The sequence below is a fragment of the Chlorocebus sabaeus genome, chromosome 22 (assembly GCF_047675955.1).
Source record: "Chlorocebus sabaeus isolate Y175 chromosome 22, mChlSab1.0.hap1, whole genome shotgun sequence".
Classification (NCBI taxonomy): Eukaryota; Metazoa; Chordata; class Mammalia; order Primates; family Cercopithecidae; genus Chlorocebus; species Chlorocebus sabaeus.
Genome location: NC_132925.1, coordinates 48,682,482 through 48,703,334, shown reverse-complemented (window position 1 = coordinate 48,703,334; position 20,853 = coordinate 48,682,482). Strand labels below are relative to the sequence as shown.

Sequence of the window (20,853 nt, the reverse complement as noted above, 5' to 3'; positions counted from 1 at the left end):
AAATGAAAAGTTTCATGTTACAGTGATCCCAATTAGCTCAGGATCCATGCTATATTGATAGAAGACATGATTCTGAATGGAATGGGGAAGGGGGGATTTCATTTAATTCAACACTGATTGGGAGCATACTGTGAGGAAGGCAGGCACTGGGCTCAGTGCTGTGATAAACCCAGAAAATAAAAGACAGAATATGTGACGAACTATTTGGCACAGAGGACTGTTTACGAGAAGATAGAAGAGCTAGGATGGAAGTAAGGGCCCATGAAGGAAGAGGGGTCTATGCTAGTCCCTGAGTAGGAATTCAGTGGATAAAACAATCTACAATTAGACACACAGCCTCTCCCCTTAAAAATGCAACACCAGAGGATAGATGGATACCTGAAAAAAACCGTACAAGACAATGTGGACAGAACACATGTGGAACCCGAAAAAAAGTACCACTGTCTTTGAACCCCAGCACTGCTCTCTCAGACATTCTGAACTGGCCTGGGTTCCAGGGACCTGAGCCCTACAAATTGAGGCCCAGCAGCAGCACTGAGCCAGTTTGATCTGGATCTTAATTCCAGCCGCTCCTACCACTTTCTCTCTCTGAACTTTCAATGCCTCAGATATTGAAGGAACCTAACAACCACCATCTGAGGGTCAAATGTGATACTAGGTCTAAAGCATCTCAAGGGCCCAGCACTCAGGAGAGACCAATAAATGACAGTTCTTACTCTTGATCCCCCTGAGGAAACTGAGCCCAGGTCCCAAGCACCCCCCAACCACTGTGACTCACCCTGGAAGATCTCCTGCCTGGTAGCTGCCACTTTCTCAGGCTGTTTGACTGCTGTGATGGGGGTGCTTTCTGCAGGAGCAAATTATACACATGATGACCAACGGCTGCAGTCATAGGGCAGTGTGGTGGTGACCCCAGCGCTGTTACTCAGGGATTATGAATACTAACCCTCCCGAGAGTGGAAAGCACAGGACATGTGAGAGAGCACACATCTGTGTGTATGTGTGTCTCTATTTTTGGGAGCCAGAGGCGGAAAGGATCATTTCCTCCTCCCAGCATAACTCCCACCCGTCCCAGTTAGATTTAGTGGCTTTGCAGCCAATGCAGACCCTCTGACAGAGGCCTGGCCTTGATGGCCTCTGGGAGGAGTATAGGTGTTACCTGTTCTCTGCTCTGCCATGGGCGCTGTGGCCAGGGGCACAGACTTGAGGTCAAAAGGTTTTTCTGATGGTTCTAGAGTGTACTGCTGCAGAGCCCTCTCCAGACCAGGGATGGACACAGTCAGACCTAGAGGCGAAGAGAGGTCACCATGTCTGGCAGACAGAGCAAAATGCGCACCAGGGACCACCATGGAGGCCCTGGGTCCCGAAGTTACAAGTCCTAAGTGGTATGACCCTGAGAAAATCACTTTATTCTCTAAGCCTCTTCATTCTCAGATACATCCTCCCTTACAGGGTAGGTGTGAGGAATAAACATACATACGAAGTGACTTGTAAAGGGTAAGGTACTGTAAAAATAAAGTTTTTATTAATGATGAGAGTTTGAATTCACTGGACAATTTCCACCCACAGTGGTATGACAAGAATGACCCAGGACCTCCTGAGGTCACCGTGATGCCATGTGGTTACCAGGCAAGTCCAGCCAAGAGCATCTTGCCTCGGATTTCCCCTGCCCAGGGAGTGATGAGGAGAACCACAGCTCCAGTAAGGTGCTGAGTCCAAGGTAGCTAGGGAATGACTCACCATTTAGGATATAGCCTGCATTGAGGGCCTTCTGCTTCTGCTCCAGGACATTTAAGTAGAAGGTGGCTCGGTCCCTTACTTCGTTGTCATCATCCATCACACACCTGCAGCCGGGACACAAGGTGGTCCTGACTGGGGCCCAGCAGGGATGGCAGGAGGGATCCTGCAGGGCTTCATTAGAGGCAAGTCCATAGGGATAACAAGTAGACTAGTGGTGGCCCCAGGCTGAGGGTGGAGGGAGTGAGGAGAGGCCACATTCATGAACATTGAGTTCCTTTTTGGGATGATGAAATGTTTTAAACCCAGGTTGTGGTGATGGCTCCATAACTCTGTGAATATGCTAAAACCCATCAAACTACACATCTTAAATGGGTAAACTGTATGGTATGTGAATTATATCTCAATAGATTTTTTTTTTTTTTTTTGAGATGGAGTCACGCTCTGTCACCCAGGCTGGAGTGCAGTGGTGCGATCTTGGCTCACTGCAAGCTCCGTCTCCCAGGTTCACACCATTCTCCTGCCTCAGCCTCCCAAGTACCTGAGACTACAGGAGCTTGCCACCATGCCCGGCTAATTTTTTGTATTTTTAGTAGAGACGGGATTTCACCATGTTAGCCAGGATGGTCTCAATCTGACCTCGTGATCCACCTGCCTCAGCCTCCCAAAGTGCTGGGATTACTGAGCTACTGCACCCAGCCTCAATAGAGCTATTTTTTTTAGGTGGGCAAAATAATTCAAGTTACCAATTGTCACATCTGGTTGGTGCGATTTGTACAGCATTGTTTTTCATGCTTTTCTATGCTTTCTCTTTTTTTTCTACAATCAGTAGCTGTAACTTTTCTCTCCCTTCTCAGTTAAAAAAAAAATAAAGACAAAGGAAAGCTGCTTGGGTCTAAGGGAATATTGTTCCCATTAGGGCCCCTGGGCCTAGACTCACCTCTTCAGCAACACCAAGATACTGGGTAACATCTCTTCATTCTGGGCTCCAAACTTGGCCAGAGCACTCACAGCACCTGTGTTTAGGAAGTGAATGTGATTTACCCAATGCATCCTGACAACTCACTGGGCACTTCCAGCACTCAGAATGGGTCTTCAGGCAGAAGAGCCCCAGAGGCAAGAAGTCTCAAGCCAGAAGGTCCAAAGTCACTATCAACACAGTGAGTGGCTTTGGGTGGATCTTGGCGCCACCCCAGTCCTCAACTTCCTTATCTATTTAATGGAGAAGGGAGCCAGATGGGATCAGTAGCTCCCATTCTAAGGTTCCAGGAGCTATTTTCAAATTAACCATGATGAGGTCACAGAAGCTGGCTATAATGTAAAGCTCCTCACCTTCCATATCCAAATGGCGTCAATTTGCAGTTAAGGCTCAGAATAATATAAATGAGAAAGGGAAAAATTACTTAAAGATTATCAATTGTTGAAAGAAGAAAATCTGTCCAGTGGGGGCATGAAAATAAATTAAAAATAAAGAAGAGGATGGTGGCTCACTGAATTGTAAACTTACATAAATGCGTGAATTTTATGGCATGTGAATTACACCTCAACAAAGCTTTTTTTTTTTTTTGAGAAGGAGTAGCTGGGACTACAGGCGCCCGCCACCACACCTGGCTAATAGTTTGTATTTTTCAGTAGAGACGGGGTTTCACCATGTTAGCCAGGATGGTCTTGATCTCCTGACTTCATGATCTGCCCACCGCGGCCTCCCAAAGTGCTGGGATTACAGGCGTGAGCCACCACGCCCAGCCAGCTTTCTTTTTTTTTAAGCTAAACATCAACATATAGTGAAAGTTTAAAAAAAAAAACAACCACTTAAGGCAAGGAACAGTGGTTCTGTAATCCCAGCACTTTCAGAGACTGAGGCAGGAGGATTGCTTGAGCTCAGGAGTTTGTGACCAGCCTGGACAACATAGCAAGACCCAGTCTCAATTAAAAAAATACTTAAAAAAAAACAACAACACAACAAATTATAGGGGTTAAGAACCATGGCTGAGCACGGTGGCTCACACCTGTAATCCCAGCACTTTTGGGAGGCCAAGGCGGGCAGATGACGAGGTCAAGAGATCGAGACCATCCTGGACAACATGGTGAAACCCCATCTCTACTAAAAATACAAAAATTAGCTGGGCATGATGGCGTGCACCTGTAGTCCCAGCTACTCGGGAGGCTGAGGCAGGAGAATCGCTCGAACCCGGGAGGCGGAGGTTGCAGTGAGCCAAGATCGCACCACTGCATTCCAATCTGGTGACAGAGGGAGACTCCATCTCAAAAAAAAAACAAAAAAAAACAAAGAACCATTCAACTAGATGACATGTAAGGTCCCGCCTACGATATTATGAAAAACAGCTTGTGCAGCAAGAACAGTGAGTGCACAAGTCCCCACTGGAGGCTCAGGTCCCTTTGCTGGGACATTTATTCAAGGGCAGTTAAGTTTCCAAGTTCAGTCCTGGCTCAGACCTACCTGCCCGGACCTCCTCATGCTCCAAGACCACTCGGTTATAGATGAAGCGGATGTACTTTGAGGGGTTGGTGGTCTTGGGACCCTCCTGGCCCAGGAGATGTAGAATACGGGTGGCTAGCACTGTGAACTCGCAGTCCTCGATGAACTCGCACAGATGTGACAGCCCTGTCTCCTTGCTCTCTGAGTTCTCCTCAATGATGCTGATGATGCAGTCCACAATGGCGCGCTTGTACTCAAAGCCACCCTGCAGAGAGAAGCTGAGCTGAGCAAGGAGCCTGCTCTCTCCAGAAAAGAGGTGAAGACCTGAGCTGGACCAAGTACAGTTGTCCAAACACAGAACTTGGAGACAGGGCACTTGGTTCTCTGGGCCTCTATCACTCTTTCCTGTCAAACAAAAGGCTGGTCAGGCACAATGGCTCACACCTATAATCCCAGCACTTTGAGAGGCTGAGGTGGGTGGACCACTTGAGCTCAGGAGTTCGAAATCAGCCTGGGCAACATGGAGAGACCCCACCTCTACAAAAAATAGAAAAATTAGTTAGGCATGGTGGTGCATTCCTGTAATTCCAGCTGCTTGGGGGTCTGAGGTGAGACGATTGCTTGATCCCAGGAGGTTTAGGCTGCAGTAAGCCGTGATCACGCCACCACACTCCAGCCTGGGTGACAGATCGAGGTCGGGCACCAGTGGCTCACGTCTGTAATCCCAGCACTTTGGGAGGCCGAGGTGAGTGGATCACCTGAGGTCAAGAGTCTGAGACCAGCCTGGCCAACATGGTAAAACCCCATCTCTACTAAATATAAAAACTTAGCCGGGCATAGTGGCAGGCACCTATAGTCCCAGCTACTCAGGAGGCTGAGGCAGGAGAATCGCTTGAACCCAGGAGGTGGAGGTTGCAGTGAGCCAAGACCACGCCACTGCACTCCAGCCTGGACAGCAGAACAAGACTCCTACTCAAAAGAAAAAAAAAAAAAACAAAAAAACTGCTATCATGCATAGTGTCTCCAAAGTGCTAGGCCTGGCCAGGCATGATGGCTCACACCTGTAATCCCAGCACTCAGGTGGCTAAGGTGGGAAGACCACTTACAGCCAGGAGTTCGAGACCAGCCTGGGCAACCCAGCAAGACCCCATCTCTACTTAAAAAAAGCAAACACAATCACCAAAGTGCCCGGCCTATTAGCTGACGACTCACTAAACATTAGTGCCTTCTATAACATTCTTGGGAAATGCAAAGACACTCAAGGCAATGGCTCCTCTACTGCCCAGTCCATGGGCCACTCTGGGGCTGGGTGAAAGGGGTACCATGTATCTGAGGAACAAATCTACTCCATGAACATTTGCTATTGCTCCTAAGAATTAACCCGTTTTGTTGAGACATCCAAAAAAGGTGGCATACGTGAATCAGAATTCACATCAGGAACAGAAATAGAACCAATGTCGCATTATTAGCACCAGTTTCACAAGAAACCACCCCTCGAGCTCCTGGAATGGTCCGGAATATTTCTGCACTAGAGTCCATGAGAAAAGAACATGCATTTTCCCATCTTCTGCAAAAGCATCACCTCAGGACATCCAGTTTTTAAAGTCAGGCTGGTGAGTCATAGTTATTACTGTAATTACTAGCAACTGGTACATGTTTACATGTCCACAAGGAGTTTAAAGGGTTGCAGGCACCATGAAAACCAGTTGGTCAACAGGCTAACATGAGCACACGCACAAAGTTGAGCATGGAGCCAGTGGTCAGGTCACTCCCTGCACCAAGAGACCTGGCATCCCCCAAATGCCCCTGACTCTTACCTCTTCCCGCAGCATGGTGAACAGGAAGTTCATGAGGACTGCATGTTTGCGAGGATATTTCTGACACAGGGCACTGATGGCCTGGACAACCACCACCTGAATGAAATAGACATGCATGAGCAGCAGGCCCTGACACCAAGATGGGATGACTCAGTGCCCTGAGTGCCCACTGAGTCCTTCCTTTGGTAAGGCCAGGCCTTGGGCATGACACAAGGGCAAGGAGACCAGAGGAACTCAACTCCACGCTTGTAAGGGCACAATTCCTGAGCCCACCCAGTGCAGTGCCAACAGCCCCAGTGTCAGACTCTCAGACTCTGGGTCCCCCAAACTCTGCTCTTCTACTCAGGCTTCTTAAGTCTCCGAGTCCCCTCCACCCAACCTGTCCTGCTTCTCTCCCTACCACTGGCCCCCACTGATGGTTCCCACCCATCATCTCCTCTGGTTCCTCTTTGGTTAAGCCTGTCTCTGGGGTATTCTGTCCTTGGCCGCTTCTCTTCTCACAGTCTCTTCGGCAATCTTATCCCCTCCCATGGCTTTAACCACCTCTTATATGCCACTGACTCCCAATATTTATTTCCTGTCTGAGCTCAAGACCTGCCATTTCCAACTGACTGCAAGACAACTCAACCTCGTACCCATAGCACTTCAAACTCCACGTCTGCAACCACAATCATCTCCATCTCCTTCCCCTTCCCTCATCCAATACCCCATCTTTTCCTCCTCCCACAAACTAGTCAAGAGCACCACTGTCAGCTCAAAGTAGAAAATAGCATCATCTCTGTTGACATCCACCCCTCAACCCTCATACCAACCCTGCCAATAGGCATTATTCCTCAAAAAGCTCTTGCGCTGTCCCTCCTCTCCTACTCCCGCTGGTTCAGGCGCCATCCTCTCCTTCTGAATTACTCCAACAGTCTCTTTGCCCAGTCACCCCTCCACTCTGCTCCGGAAGCACTTTTTTTTTTGGGGGGACAGAGTCTTGCTCTGTCTGGAGTGCAGTGGCACGATCTCGGCTTACTGCAACCTCCACTTCCCAGCCAAGTCAAGCAATTCTCCTACCTCAGTTTCCAGAGTAGCTGGGACTACAGGTGTGAGCCACTATGCTGGCTAATTTTTGTACTTTTTTAGTAGAGACAGGATTTCACCATGTTGGCCAGGCCGATCTCAAACTGCTGATCTCAAGTGATCTGCCGACCTCAGCCTCCCAAAGTGCTGTGATTACAGGTGTAAGCCACCGCGCCCAGCCAATTTTTTTTTTTTTTTTTTTGAGACGGAGTCTTACTCTGTCGCCCAGGCTGGGGTGCAGTGGCCGGATCTCAGCTCACTGCAAGCTCCGCCTCCCAGGTTTACGCCATTCTCCTGCCTCAGCCTCCTGAGTAGCTGGAACTATAGGCGCCTGCCACCTCGCCCGGCTAGTTTTTTGCATTTTTTAGTAGAGACGGGGTTTCACCGTGCACGTTAGCCAGGATGGTCTCGATCTCCTGACCTCGTGATCCGCCCGTCTCGGCCTCCCAAAGTGCTGGGATTACAAGCTTGAGCCACCGCGCCCGGCCTTTTTTTTTGAGACAAGGTCTCACTCTGTCACCCAGGCTGGAGTGGCAGTGGCATGATCATGGCTCACTGCAGCCTCGAACTCCTGGTCTCAAGTGATCCTCACACCTCAGCCTCCCAAGTAGCTGGGATTACCTGGCATCACCACATATGGCTAATTTTTAAAAAAAATTTTTGTAGGTCGGGTGCAGTGGCTCATATCTGTAATCCCAGCACTTTGGGAGGCTGGGGCAGGCAGATCACGAGGTCAGGTAGATTGAGACCATCCTGGCTAACATGGTGAAACTCTGTCTCTACAAAAAGTACAAAAAATTAGCTGGGCGTGGTGGTGGGCGCCTGTGGTCCCAGATACTCAGGAGGCTGAGGCAGGAGAATGGCATGAACCCAGGAGGTGGAGCTTGCAGTGAGCTGAGGTCGCACCACTGCACTCCAGCCTGGGCAACAGAGCAAGACTCCGACTCAAAAAAAAAAAAACAAAAAAAATTTGTAGAGATGAGGTCTTGCTACGTTGCCCAGACTGGTCTGAAAATTCAGGCCTCAAGTGATCCTTCCTCCTTGGCCTCCCAAAGCACTGAGATTACAAGCACAAGCCACTGTGCCCAGTCCCAGAAGGATCTAATATTCAAGTCCCACTGTGTCATTTCAGCCTGCAAAGTATTCTTGTAACCCACAGGCAGAGTAGACTGCTGCCTACTTTGCAGAATCCACACTACAGAATTTACAACAATATATGTATATTATTGTCTGCTCTGACTAAAACTCTCCAGTGACATACTACATGTTCTATTAATTAAAAATTGTGAAATAACAGAATTACAGAAATTGAGAACAGTGGTTAGGGATAGAGAGGTGGGAATGGGCATGGTTATGAAGAGGTAACATGAGAGTCTTGTGGAGATGGATAGTTGAGTGTCTTCACTGTGGTGGCAATTTTGAAAGTCTCCACGTGACAGCTTGCAAAAACTTCATACATATATATACACACACAGGAGTTGCCTGTGTAGCTGGTGAAATCTGAATGAGGTCTATGGATCGTGCCAGTGTCACTTTCCTGGTTGACATTGTCCTGTGCTAGCATGGGATGCTGGCACTGTAGGAGAGGGTTGATGGAGGGGTGCATAGGACTTCTCAGTATATTTCTTTGTAACTTTCTATGAATTATTTCTTTTTTTTTTTTTTTTTGAGACAGAGTCTTGCTCTGTCACCCAGGCTGGAGTGCAGGGGCACGATCTCGGCTCACTGCAAGTTCCGCCTCCCGGGTTCACGCCATTCTCCTGCCTCAGCCTCCAGAGTAGCTGGGACTACAGGTGCCCGCCACCACACCTGGCTAATTTTTTGTATTTTTAGTAAAGATGGGTTTTCACCGTGTTAGCCAGGATGGTCTCGATCTCCTGACCTTGTGATCCGCCCGTCTCGGCCTCCCAAAGTGCTGGGATTACAGGCATGAGCCACTGCGCCCGGCCAAATTATTTCAAAATATAAGCTCAAAAAATACATCCTTCCCTGTCCCAAAAGAATACCTTTCCAATGTCTTCCTTGCAATCAAAACCCTTTACCTGACCATGGGCCTTACATGATTGAGCCCTATCTATTCTGACTTTGTCACCTGCACTGGCCCCACAGCTCTTCCGCCCACTGGCCTTCTCTCTCCTTGACTTGTTCCTGCCTTTCCTCCTGGTTCTTTGCACTGATTCAGGTTTGAGCTCAGATGTCACCCTCCAGAACGGCCTTCCCAGACCATGCTCCTCCTAGGATCATTCCTGCTGTATTTCTACACTCTTGACTGCAGTACCCATGCCTGAGATGATCTCGTCTACTCCTTTCTTAACCTGTTTACTGTTCCTCTCCCATCCCCTGAAAGGAAGCTCCAGAAGGGCAGGCACCTGCCTTGTTCACTGCTATGTTCCTCTCTTGTCACTCTACATAGCAGACAGCAAATGCTCAAGAAATACTTGGACAACAAATCAAGGAACCCTTAACTGGCCTGGAAACTACTGTTCTTTCAGTACAAGGGGACGATATGGATGAAGGCCTGGAGGCAGGACTACACACATTTCTCTGAAGGCCAAGCAATGTGCTGGCCTCCTCTTGAGTCCTCAAGGCTGACCAGCCCCTCAGATCAGTCCTGGCAGGAAGGCTGTGGCCACAGAGAGCAGGGATAGAGCTCCTTTCTCTGGAGGCCATGGGTGTCCCGGGAGTAGCAGGTACCTTGAATTCATCCGAGATCTCTGACATGAAGGAGGAGATCTGCTTCATGAGGCGGTCGATGCTGCTCTCGCTGCCCGTCTTAAGGAGAGTGGTGATGGCCAGCGTGGCAATGCTGCGGTTTGAATCTGTGACCAGGTTCTCCAGATCCAGATTACAAGCTGTCACAGCTGACGGATGCTTCATGGCAACCTGTTTTGGGAGGACAGTGACAGAGAGGGCAGGACCCCAATGCTGTCACTACATTTGATGGTTTGGCCCAGTCAGAAGTCCTTTGGATGAGATCATCTCACCATCCAGAAGAAAGTAACTGTGACCAGGGCTATTATCCTTCCCAGCCAGGTCAGAGGCTAAGACACACCCCCAGTTGGATCAGACAGCTTCCTCCAATCCCCAACCTGGACTCTTACCTTATTGAGGGTACGAACAGCAGCATAGCGGAGAGCAGCCTTGGGTGAGCTGCAGAAAAGCTGGAGCACTGTGGGGAGATGGATGCCACATGTCAGGCTGCCTTCACTGCTGGACAGCTGGGAAAACCAGGGGCAGCTGTTCTGACTCAAATCCTCTGCTCAGCTCATTTCCCTGCTGACACCCCCATCCCAACCTAAGACAGAGAGCTCCCCTCACCCTATGCACCTGAGCCATGGACAGAGGCCATAATATCTGTGAGTGCCCAGGGGTTCCCGTGAGGGCTGTTATTCACTGGGCATCTGCTGTGTGCCAGGTGCTGTGCTATACAGTGGACACGCCTCACTTCTATAGCTTGCAGCCACCACTAGCCCACTTTACAGGTAAGGAGACTGAGGCACAAAGGGGAAAGCAAACTTTAGGTTGGCAGCCAGTAAGTGGCAGAACCAAGATTAAATTCTAAGACTGCCTGCACCTGCAGCCTGAGCACTTAACCTCTGTGAAGTAACATTCTACACCTGTCTCCTATTGTGTCTACAGGATCCAACAGAACTTCTCCCTCGGCACTAAGTCCTCTCTTAAACAAATGGTTTATTTCCTTTAACTACATGACAGCCATTCGGGTACCATATCCCTCCCTTGCCCTGGCTGCCAGGAAGCTCAGAGCTAAATTTGGCACTCAATCATAGGAGCGAAGATGACTACTGTTTTCTGGAATATCTATGTTCCTTTCTTCATAACTTGGCTTTTATTCTCTAATACTTAAAAAAAATTTTTTTCGTAATGTTTATTTTGAAGACCCTACTTTATTTACATCTTCCATTACTCTGGAAATATGGGAGATATAATAAGAATGAATAAATACCCAAATCAGTGAGTGAATTCATTAATTCTTTTTTCTTTTTTTCTTTTCTTTTCTTTTTTTTTTTGGAGATAGAGTCTCCCTCTGTTGCCCAGGCTGGAGTGCAGTGGTGCAATCTCGGCTCACTGCAATCTCCGCCTCCCAGGTTCAAGTGATCCTCCTGCCTCAGCCTCCTGAGTAGTTGGGATTACAGATGTGTGCCACCACACCCGGCTAATTTTTGTGTTTTTAGTAGAGATGGGTTTCACCATGTTGGTCAGGCTGGTCTCAGACTCCTGACCTGGTGATCTGCCCACCTTGGCCTCCCAAAGTGCTGGGATTATAGGCATGAGCCACTGTGCCTAGCAGTTCATTCTTTCTTCATTTCTAAGGAGGAAGGGAGACTTCCCTCTCCAAACATGAACTCCATCTGTTTCCCTGACCAAGTTTACACTGTTATAGTAGAGAATAATAGAAAAACAGGAGGCCCAATCATTTCTCAAAACCTGGAAATCTAACTCTCCTGCCACATCTTTGCTTTCCATTGGCCTGTTCTAAAACACTCCCCACTTCTCTTCCACTTTGAAAGCGCTGAATCCTAGCCACTAGACCACCAGGGAGATTGTCTTCCACTTTGAATCCAGGTTTCTCACCCTGAGTGCCTCTCCTTTTCTAGCCTCTCAACATACCCACTTTCCAGTACCAACCGCTTTGCACCTCTTCACAGGCTTTCTCCTCCCTGACAGGGGGATTCCCACACCGGGAGCAGGGCTCTGCACAGAGACACCAAAGACTCCAGGACTCAAGGCTGCTGGCTTCCCCTTAATAACAGCAAACAATGGCTGGGCGCAGTGGCTCACACCTGTAATCCTAGCACTTTGGGAGGCCAAGGAGGGCAGATAACAAGGTCAGGAGTTCGAGACCAGCCTGGCCAATATGGTGAAACCCCATCTCTCTAAAAATACAAAAATTAGCCAAGCGTGGTGGCGGGCGCCTGTAGTCCCAGCTACTCAAGAGGCTGAGGCAGGAGAATCGCTTGAACCCGGGAGGCAGAGGTTGCAGTGAGCTGAGATTGCGCCACTGCACTCCAGCCTGGGCGACATAGCGAGACTCCACCTCAAAAAGCAAAAACAAAAAACAGCAAACAGCAAACAACAAACATGTTGCCTTCTAAGCAATTTGTCTAGATCACACATTTTCTGGCTATATAACCCTATGTAATAGGCATGATCTATCATCCACATCTGAGAAAAGAAAAGGAAGGCATGGAGAGAATGGGTGGCCTTGCCAGGCTTGCCCAGCTGGTAAGGGGCAGAGCCAGGGCTCTATCCCAGGCTGCCCTGCTCCAGTGCTAGAGCTAGAGGCTCAGAACGACCCTCTATACTATTCTCTCCTTCACCTGGAAAAGCTCAGCCCCAGTTCACATGCACCAGTTTCATAGATCCTGGGTTCCTCCACCAGGCCTCCTCCTGTGGCCAGCCAACCCAACAGGCTCCAGAGTGGACCCGAGCCTTACCTTAGCCTCTTCAGCGGTCAGGTGAACTAACAGCAGCCCACCACCAAAACGTGACACAAGTGGGGCCCCAGCATAGTGTCTAGGGCAGGTGCTTCCTAGGTATGGACTCCTTAACACCAGTGTGTGGCCTATTTGAGAGCATTTTCTTTCTTTCCCCTAGCCCCTGACCCAGGCCTAGTTCCCGGCAAGCATAAACATGTGAGGCTGGGTGAAGGAACGCCCAGTGACCTGACACAGCCGGGGCCAGCTCTTTGGCACTGCAGCCTGGCAGATTGACGATGGCCGAGGCAGCTTCATATACCACCATCTCGTGCTTGTTGCGCAAGCAGCTCTCGATGAAGTCAAAGAGTGGGCTGTCACGGCTACAAAAGAACATAGCACGGCAATAAAACATTGGGGATGGCCCAGCATGGTAGGATGAGTGAGGCATCATCTAGCTGGTGAGAGATGAGAGCCGTTACCTGCCATCCTCCTCTTCCAGCTGCTTGCTGGCCACCCGGATCATCATGCAGTAGGCAAAGGGAGACTTAAGGCCATGCCGTGTGACCTTGCTGATCATCTTATTGACGGCCAGGCGGTCATTCTTACGCACATGGTACAGGAGCCCTAGTGCGTGGTACTATAGGACAGGAGACAGCAACAGAGTACAAATGTATCAGTTTTGGGTATACTGGCTGTGTGGCCTTGGGTGGGTCCTTCAGCCTTCTCTTTTCTAAGATGGGCACCGTAGCAGCTACTACACAGAGCGGCTATGCCAATTGCCCCAGGTACTCTTTGTACACAGCCCTCCGCACAATGCTTCACAAACCACAGAATTATAACTGTGGTTCTTGTTCCCACCCCCACTTCGGCAAGAGCCCTAACAGGCAGCATAAATACAAATATGGAAAGGGATAACAAACAGCACAAAGATGAAAGCAATGTGGGAGACCTGGTGCTTTCAGTCAGACAATGAGAGAGAGAAGGTGGGAGCCAGACCCCGAGCATGGTCATGTTTTATAAGTCACTGTGTGGGACACCTTAGCCATGAAATCTTGCATTACCCACAACAACCCTGAAGGTAGACAGTTTTATCTCTGCTGACTTGCCCAAAGACTCCTGGCTGGTATTGACAAAGCTAGGTCTGGAGGGCCAGAAGTCCAGGGACTCCCTTTCTAAAGATGTGAGGTCTCATAGTTATTTCCTGTCCTCGATACTCTTTTTTGTTTCCTAAAGGAGCGACATTTGAGGGCGAAGATATGGCAGCTGTGGATGCCTTCTATGTGGGAAGCTTATCTGGCCCTCATAAGTGTTTTAAGGGGCCACAGCTGGCCCTGAAGACAAGAATCATGCAAAGGATGAGAAGACAGATGAGAGATGAAGGGAATACATAAACACACAGGGAGCACCGACAGGCAGGCCCCAGATGGGTCATGTGTTACATGCATGATCTTGGCTCATCCTTGCTGCTTTGTGAGGCAGTAACCTTCATTTGTATTTTACAGACAAGGAAATCACGACCCAGAGAGATAAAAGGAACGGCTGGCCTAGGTCACCGAGGAAGAGTAAAGTGGATGAAAGCCTCATCAAGATAATTCCACACATCATAACAAAGCCAGGTCGGCAAAGGCCTAAATTTAGGCAGCCCTCTGGCTGCCTTGGCCAAGTTTGCCACATCATCTGCTCCAAAACAATACTCAGCTGGTTATCAAAACACTTGAATATTTCAGCACCAGCTGGTAAGCAGTCTCTAACCCAAGCCCCCAAAGTGGTACCCTGGATTCTCTAACCCAGGGCCTCCCAATTCTTCCCATGATCCAATGACAAAAAGATTAAAGCCTGCTATGGCCAGGGGTCACAAGGATCTCAGTGGCAAGTGTCCATGCCAACCGGCCAGTGCCTTACCACCTGCCTGAGTGTTTTAAGTATCACTCCCTTGCTCACATCTCACCTGGACCATGATGTTATCACTGGATGCCGCCTCCTGAGCCTCATTCACCCAGCGCTTGACCACGTCAAAGCTGCACTTCAGCAGGTGCTGTGGGCAACAGGGCACATTAAGGGGCAGGTAGGAAGTGTCCCCATCACACCTTCTGGGCCCAGTTCTGGTCCTCCCTCAGACATAGCTCAGGGGCTCGCCACTGTCCTGGTCCTCAGAGACCATGGACAAACTCAGGATGCCCCCACCCTCATTGTCCCTGCCCAAGGCATGGGTCAACGCCATCCACCCACGACCCTCTTCAATCACCCCAGAGTTCCTTGGCTGTCTTCACGGAGAAGGGTGGGACTCTCAGGCTTACAGATACAAAAACACTTTGGTTTTGGCCAGGTGCAGTGGCTCATGCTTTGTAATCCAGCACTTTGGGAGGCCAAGGCGGGCAGATCACCTGAGGTCAGGAGTTCAAGACCAGCCTGGCCAACATGGTGAAACGGCGTCTCTACCAAAAATACAAAAATTAGCTGGGCGTGGTGGTGCACCCCTACAATCCCAGCTACTCAGGTGGCTGAGGCATGCAAATGGCTTGAGCCAGGGAGGCAGAGGTTGCAGTGAGCTGAGATCAAGCCATTGCATTCCAGCCTGGGCAACAGAGCGAGACTCTGTCTCAAAAAAAAAAAAAAAAAAAAAGAAAGGCCAGCAGCAGTGGCTCACGCCTGCAATCCCAGCACTTTGGGAGGCCAAGGGAGGTGGGTGGATCACGAGATCCAGAGTTCAAGACCAGCCTGGTCAAGATGATGAAACCCTGTCTCTACTAAAAACACAAAAATTAGCTGGGCACAGTGGCCGGTGCCTATAATCCCAGCTACTCGAGAGGCTGAGGCAGGAGAATCACTTGAACCCTGGCGGTAGAGGTTGCAGTGAGCTGAGAGCGTGCCACTGCACTCCAGCCTGGGTGAGAGTGAGACGCTGTCTCAGTTAAAAAAATAAAATAAAATAAAATAAAAAAGAAGGAAACACTTTCTTTTTTCCTACTGGAATGTGACTCTGAAATTTTCTTCAGTTTTCTACCCCACCCCCAGCAGGGCTCCAGCAGCAGCTACACACCAAGGAAGACACGAGGGCAGAGCTGGAGACACTGGGCACCTTGTCCACAATGGCTTGTTTCATGTAGCGCTCAATAGCCTGCAGCATGGTGCTCTGTGGGCAAAAGAAGCAGGGTGGAAGGAGATCTAGTCAGTCCTTGGCAGCTCTCAGGAGTGCAGAAATGGGGGCAGATAGGAGTATGAGGAGGAAGTAAGTGTTTCTCATGTGCTCCTGCACACCGCCTCCACCCCACATCACCTGGCTCAGTGAGATAGGGGACACCCCAAAGCATGCAAAAGATGATGCCGAGAGCCTCAACTGAGAGGCCAGGAAGCAGGGAAGGACCGACATGACTCACATCGGTGATCTGGCAGAGGGCTCGCACGGCTGGGCCCCGGTAGTTGTCTTCTTTCCCAGTCATGTCTTTTGTTAGGCTGCAGGGAAGAAGGCATTGTCAGCATGCAGAAAGCCTGAGCCTGCTCACTCCTCTCCAGCTCCCATCACCACCCTTGCCCAGATTACTACACAAGCCTCCTAACCAGTGCTCTCCCTCTATTCTTGCCCCTCTAAGTCTAACTCCACACAGCTGCTGGAGGGAGTTTCATAAAACTCAAAACCAAACAGGTCATCCCCCTGCTTTTGCTAAAAAGTTTCCATAGCTTCCTACTGCCAGTGACCTGAATGTAACTCCTTGAATTTCCCCAACTGGCTATGCTCACTCCTCTCCAGCCTTTGCATGTGCTGTTTCCTTAGCCTATAGTACTCCTCACCCCTCACCTCCACTCTGTCCTACTCTTTTTTTTTTTTTTTTTAATTTTTTTTTTGAGACAGAGTCTCACTTTGTCGCCCAGGCTGGAGTGCAGGGGGGCGCGGTCTTGGCTCATTGCAACCTCTGCCTCCCAGGCTCAAGCTCTACTGCCTCAGCCTCCCCAGTAGCTGGGATTATAGGTGTGCGCCACCACACCTGGCTAATTTTTGTATTTTTAGTAGAGACAGGGTTTCACTGTGTTGGCCAGGCTGGTCTTGAACTCCTGACTTCATGATCCACCCACCTCGGCCTCCCAAACTGCTGGGTTTACAGGCATGAGCCATCGTGCCGGGCTTTTTTTTTTCTTCTTTTTTTGAGACGGAATCTCATTCTATCACCCAGGCTGGAGTGTAGTGGCACAATCTCAGCTCACTGCAACCTCCACCTCCCCAGTTCAAGCAATTCTCCTGCCTCAGCCTCTCCAGTAGCTGGGATTATAGGTGCACGCCACCATACCTAGCTAATTTTTATTTCAGTAGAGACAGGGTTTCACCATGTTTGCCGGGATGGTGTCAAACTCCTGACCTCAAGTGATCCGCCCATTGCGGCCTATGGATTACACTGTGGATACAGTGTTGGGATTATAGGTGTGAGCCACTGCGCCTGGCCTGTCCTATTTCTTCTTACTCATCCTTCAGGACTCTACTTGGATCATTCTCCTAGGAGGACTTTCCTAATTCAAATCCAGCTGGATGCTCTTCTGGTCTTCTCTCATAGCCCATAATACTTCCGTGATAAACCATATTACACCCTACCTTAATGGCCTGATGCCTGGTTATTTCTCCATAAATTCTGGGGCTACAGAGGCTATGTCTATCTTTGTTGCTGCTATATCCCCAGAGCTACACACAGGGACTGACAGACAATATTTTCTAACTGAACCTACAAATCAATGTATCACCCCCCCCCACCCTAAACTGTGGCAGGAGGAAATAAGAGAACTGAGCCCCAGTTCTTAAGGGCAGTGATTACACTTTAGTCACATCTGTCCCTGAATCATTTAGCTTAAAGCAGACACCAGTCACTTAGTAAGCAGTATACCGCTTGTACTCTGTTTTTTTTGTGTGTTCTTTCTTTATACTCAAGAAAATCTTTGGGAAAGTTCTAAGCTGGTTTGGTTGACTAAAACAAATCAAGAAAAGGAAGCATTTGTGTCTGCCACGGGGTGGGCAGCAATAACAGGGAAGCTGCCATGGGGTGGGCAGCTGGCAATATGCAACCAAAAGTCTCACTGTCTGGTACACACAAGAAAAAATGGTCTGTCAATGGAACCCATCAGAGGAGCCACCCACAACCCCATGACCTGCCTGCTGGTGACAATGATGACATCCTCTGCGATGCAAGACATCTCCTTGATGGTCAAGTAGCACATCCGACGGAGTGTGGGCTGGGAGACAGGTGGGAAAAGCCCTATCAGTCCGGGCTCACCAAGGGCCAGAGTTGGGAGAAGATACCTCCTATCTTCACAAAGGCAGCCCACACTAACTGGTGGGGCCACCTCTCCTTGGCCCTCTCACCACCTTGTCACAGCTGCCACCTCTCAAGGAAAGCTGGGTCGAGGCACTTACATCATTGGACTGAAAGAGCTTGGTCATGGCAAAGAAGGCCTCGGTCGCTTCCGTGGTCCCCAGGTGCTCCCCCTGTGTTAATCAAGAAAGAAGTCTCAGCTTGGGACAGAAGGTCAGACAGCAATTCCTGCAGGATCAGCCCATACCAGATCCCCAGACCCTAAAGAGGCTCAAGGGCAACATATGAGACTTGGATGCTGAGGGGACCCAGAGCTGAGCTGTTGTCTACAACCACATAGAGGCTGTCCAATAGCCTAAGAGTGATCATGATTTGTCCACTCCCCTCCAATCCCCCAGCACCATTCTCCCTACCCCCAAGCTTCACCCTGTTACCTGGTTTATGAGGTAAAGAATCTTGGTGAGGATGTGGGCACATTTCCGAGGGTTGATGGGAGTTTCATTAAATACACGGGCCTAAGAAGAAGTGACCAAGGATGTTACCTTATAGCCTAGTTCATTTCCCTTCAAGTATATTCAATGTCTGAGAAGTCTCAGGGTAAACTGACTTGCCTAAACAGGGCTTTCTGGGTATGCAACAAGCTTATTTTCATAAGGAAAGGGTTTTTCTTTACTCAACTACTAATTATTCTTGAACTCTCGTGTAAATATTAGTTAGGGATGTGCTAACCTATTGACTAGCAGATAGTTAGCAAACATCTACTAACTGGAAACAGAAACAATGAATGACAACAATCAAGAAAGAAGCAGCTGGATGCAGTGGCTCACGCCTGTAATCCCAGCACTCTGGGAGGCGGGGGTGGGGGGAGGGGATCACCTGAGGTCAGGAGTTCAAGACTAGCCTGGCCAACATGGTAAAACCCCATCTCTATTAAAAATACAAAAATTAGCCAGGCGTGGTGGTGGGCGCCTGTAATCTCAGCTACTCGAGAGGCTGAGGCAGGAGAATTGCTGGAACCTGGGAGGCAGAGGTTGCAGACAGCCGAGATCATGCCATTGCACTCCAGCCCAGGCCGACAACAGTGAGACTCGATCTCAAAAAAAAAAAAAAAAAAAAAAAAAAAGAAGTAAGCATAACTCTCTCTCTCCAGGAACAAAGGTTTCCTGTCTTCCAGGCACAAGTTTTCTCCCGTGTTGCTCTTTAAAACAACATTTTGAATGTGTTGGTATTTCAGTGGCATTGATGGTGAATATTTATGATGGAAGCTAGAGGGGAGCAAACGTCACTTGCCTCCTGGAGTACGGCACTCTTCTCGAGGTGCTGGAATGGGTTGGAGCCTCCACCTACAGTCAAGGACAATGGAGAAGGTAGGTTGTGACTCTGAACTTCAAAACTCTCCCAGACATAGTAAAGGGAAGATGTCCCTTCCTAGGCGGGCTCCACTCTACCCCAAACCACCCACAATCTCCTAGCAGCCCTAGTACAGTCCTGTGCTTCTCATAGTGCCATGTCTTGTGTTCATTTATATAACTTGTAATTAACTAAGTCCCTGTGTGCCAGGGACCACCATCTCGCTGTAACTAGTTCCTTCATAGCAGATGACACATTTGCATATAATTACACGTGTGATTATCTGGTTGATGTCTGTCTCCTCCACCGTGGGTGCAACCATTCTAATATTCCCAGCTTAGGCACTGAGTGTCCTACTTGCTCTGTTGCAGTATCCAGGACACCTTACAGTGCCCGGCATATAGTAACCGCTCAATATACTTTGCTGAATAAATGAATGATGGGGTCAGAGTTTCCAGTCACAGGATGCTGGCTCCGCGGATTACGCCCCAGTTTGGCCAGCACCAACGTAGCCCCAGCGAATCCCAAGAGGTTGGAAGAAGAAGTAACAAGAGAGCCTTCGGCCTGGTCCCCTCCTTTGACAGATGAGTAAATTGAGGCCGGGGGGAGGCGGTGACGCGCCCAAGGTCACCCAGAAAATTGCAGTCCGAGCTTACAAGCGTGAGACAGCCGAGCATGCTCGGGCTCTCCGAGGCCTGCCACTGACTAGCTGCGGACCCTGGCACAAGCCCCTGCCCCTCACTGGGCCTCAGCCTCCGGGTCAGGACAGAGAACCCCAAGGAAAGCTCGGCGGGTGGGGGCCCGGCCTCCTTCAGACCCAGGCCTGGCCCCCTCACCTGACTCCTCGTCCTTCTTGTCGAATTTCTTCAACATAGTGGAGTCGGTGGGGCGCAATGCAGCAACGCAATGCTCGACGGGCGCGGCACGGAGCAGCGGGGCGACAGTGGTTCTACAGGGACCACTTCCGGGCCCCAGCTGGCCACGTCGCCCTGCGCTCTGCGCAGGCGCTTTCCGCGCTCTGCGCCTGCGCTCATTCCTGTCGCCGCAGTCACGTCAAAAGTTAACCCGGCGTCCGCCGCAGCGGGAGTGGGGAAAGCCAGAGGCAGGGGCGAGGGCTAGGTGCCGGGGCTACTGACGAGCGTCCCCACTCTGCTCTCTACGCCTCTTTCCGTGTACCAAGGGAGGAGGAGGAGCCCCTGCCTCTTTGCGCTGTGGCGTGAGTCTTTGTGGCTTTGGGATGTGAGGTTGGTGGCACACGCTGGCCCGCAGTAAACACCCAGTTGATGTGACCGGTCTATGACTGTTATTGCCACCTTCCGAGGGAGCCTTGCCAGCCACTCCTCGCTTTCAGTTTCTTTCCCCTGCCTGATTTCCTTCTCAGCTCGAATCGCCATCTAACACTTTATTTTTGCTTTCTGGTTTTTATTTATTTTGAAACAGGGTCTCGTTCTGCTGCCCAGGCTGTGGTGCAATTGTGCAATCTCGGCTCACTGCAGCCTACACTTCCCTGGCTCAAGCGATCCTCCCACCTCAGCCTCCCGAGTAGAGCTGGGCGTACCACCCCCGACTAATTTTTTAACTTTGGTAGAGACGAGGTCTCACTATGATGTTGCCCAGGCTGGTCTTGAACTTGTGGGCTCAAGCGATCCTCCCTTCTCGACCTTCCAAAGTGCTGGGATTACAGCGGTGAGCCACCGCACCTGGCAACTTTC

The 20,853-nt window shown here is 49.8% G+C and overlaps 1 protein-coding gene across 1 annotated transcript in view; it reads right to left on the bottom strand.

The window, feature by feature from the left end:
• COPG1 (COPI coat complex subunit gamma 1) overlaps positions 1-20,134 on the bottom strand; it is a 28,420-nt gene extending 8,286 nt beyond the window's left edge. Inside the window, exons 1-18 of the mRNA XM_038003483.2 lie at positions 19,978-20,134; positions 19,082-19,134; positions 18,226-18,306; positions 17,893-17,964; positions 17,632-17,711; positions 15,875-15,950; positions 15,538-15,630; positions 14,446-14,532; positions 12,977-13,134; positions 12,744-12,877; positions 10,161-10,228; positions 9,754-9,942; positions 5,995-6,090; positions 4,199-4,442; positions 2,678-2,753; positions 1,741-1,844; positions 1,160-1,285; positions 779-847 (exon numbers count right to left, since the gene is read on the bottom strand). Of these exons, the coding sequence (XP_037859411.1) occupies positions 779-847; positions 1,160-1,285; positions 1,741-1,844; positions 2,678-2,753; positions 4,199-4,442; positions 5,995-6,090; positions 9,754-9,942; positions 10,161-10,228; positions 12,744-12,877; positions 12,977-13,134; positions 14,446-14,532; positions 15,538-15,630; positions 15,875-15,950; positions 17,632-17,711; positions 17,893-17,964; positions 18,226-18,306; positions 19,082-19,134; positions 19,978-20,014 (1,843 nt within the window). The 5' untranslated portion in view covers positions 20,015-20,134. The remainder of the gene's footprint in view (positions 1-778; positions 848-1,159; positions 1,286-1,740; positions 1,845-2,677; positions 2,754-4,198; positions 4,443-5,994; positions 6,091-9,753; positions 9,943-10,160; positions 10,229-12,743; positions 12,878-12,976; positions 13,135-14,445; positions 14,533-15,537; positions 15,631-15,874; positions 15,951-17,631; positions 17,712-17,892; positions 17,965-18,225; positions 18,307-19,081; positions 19,135-19,977) is intronic.
• Between the last annotated feature and the right edge of the window lie 719 nt (positions 20,135-20,853).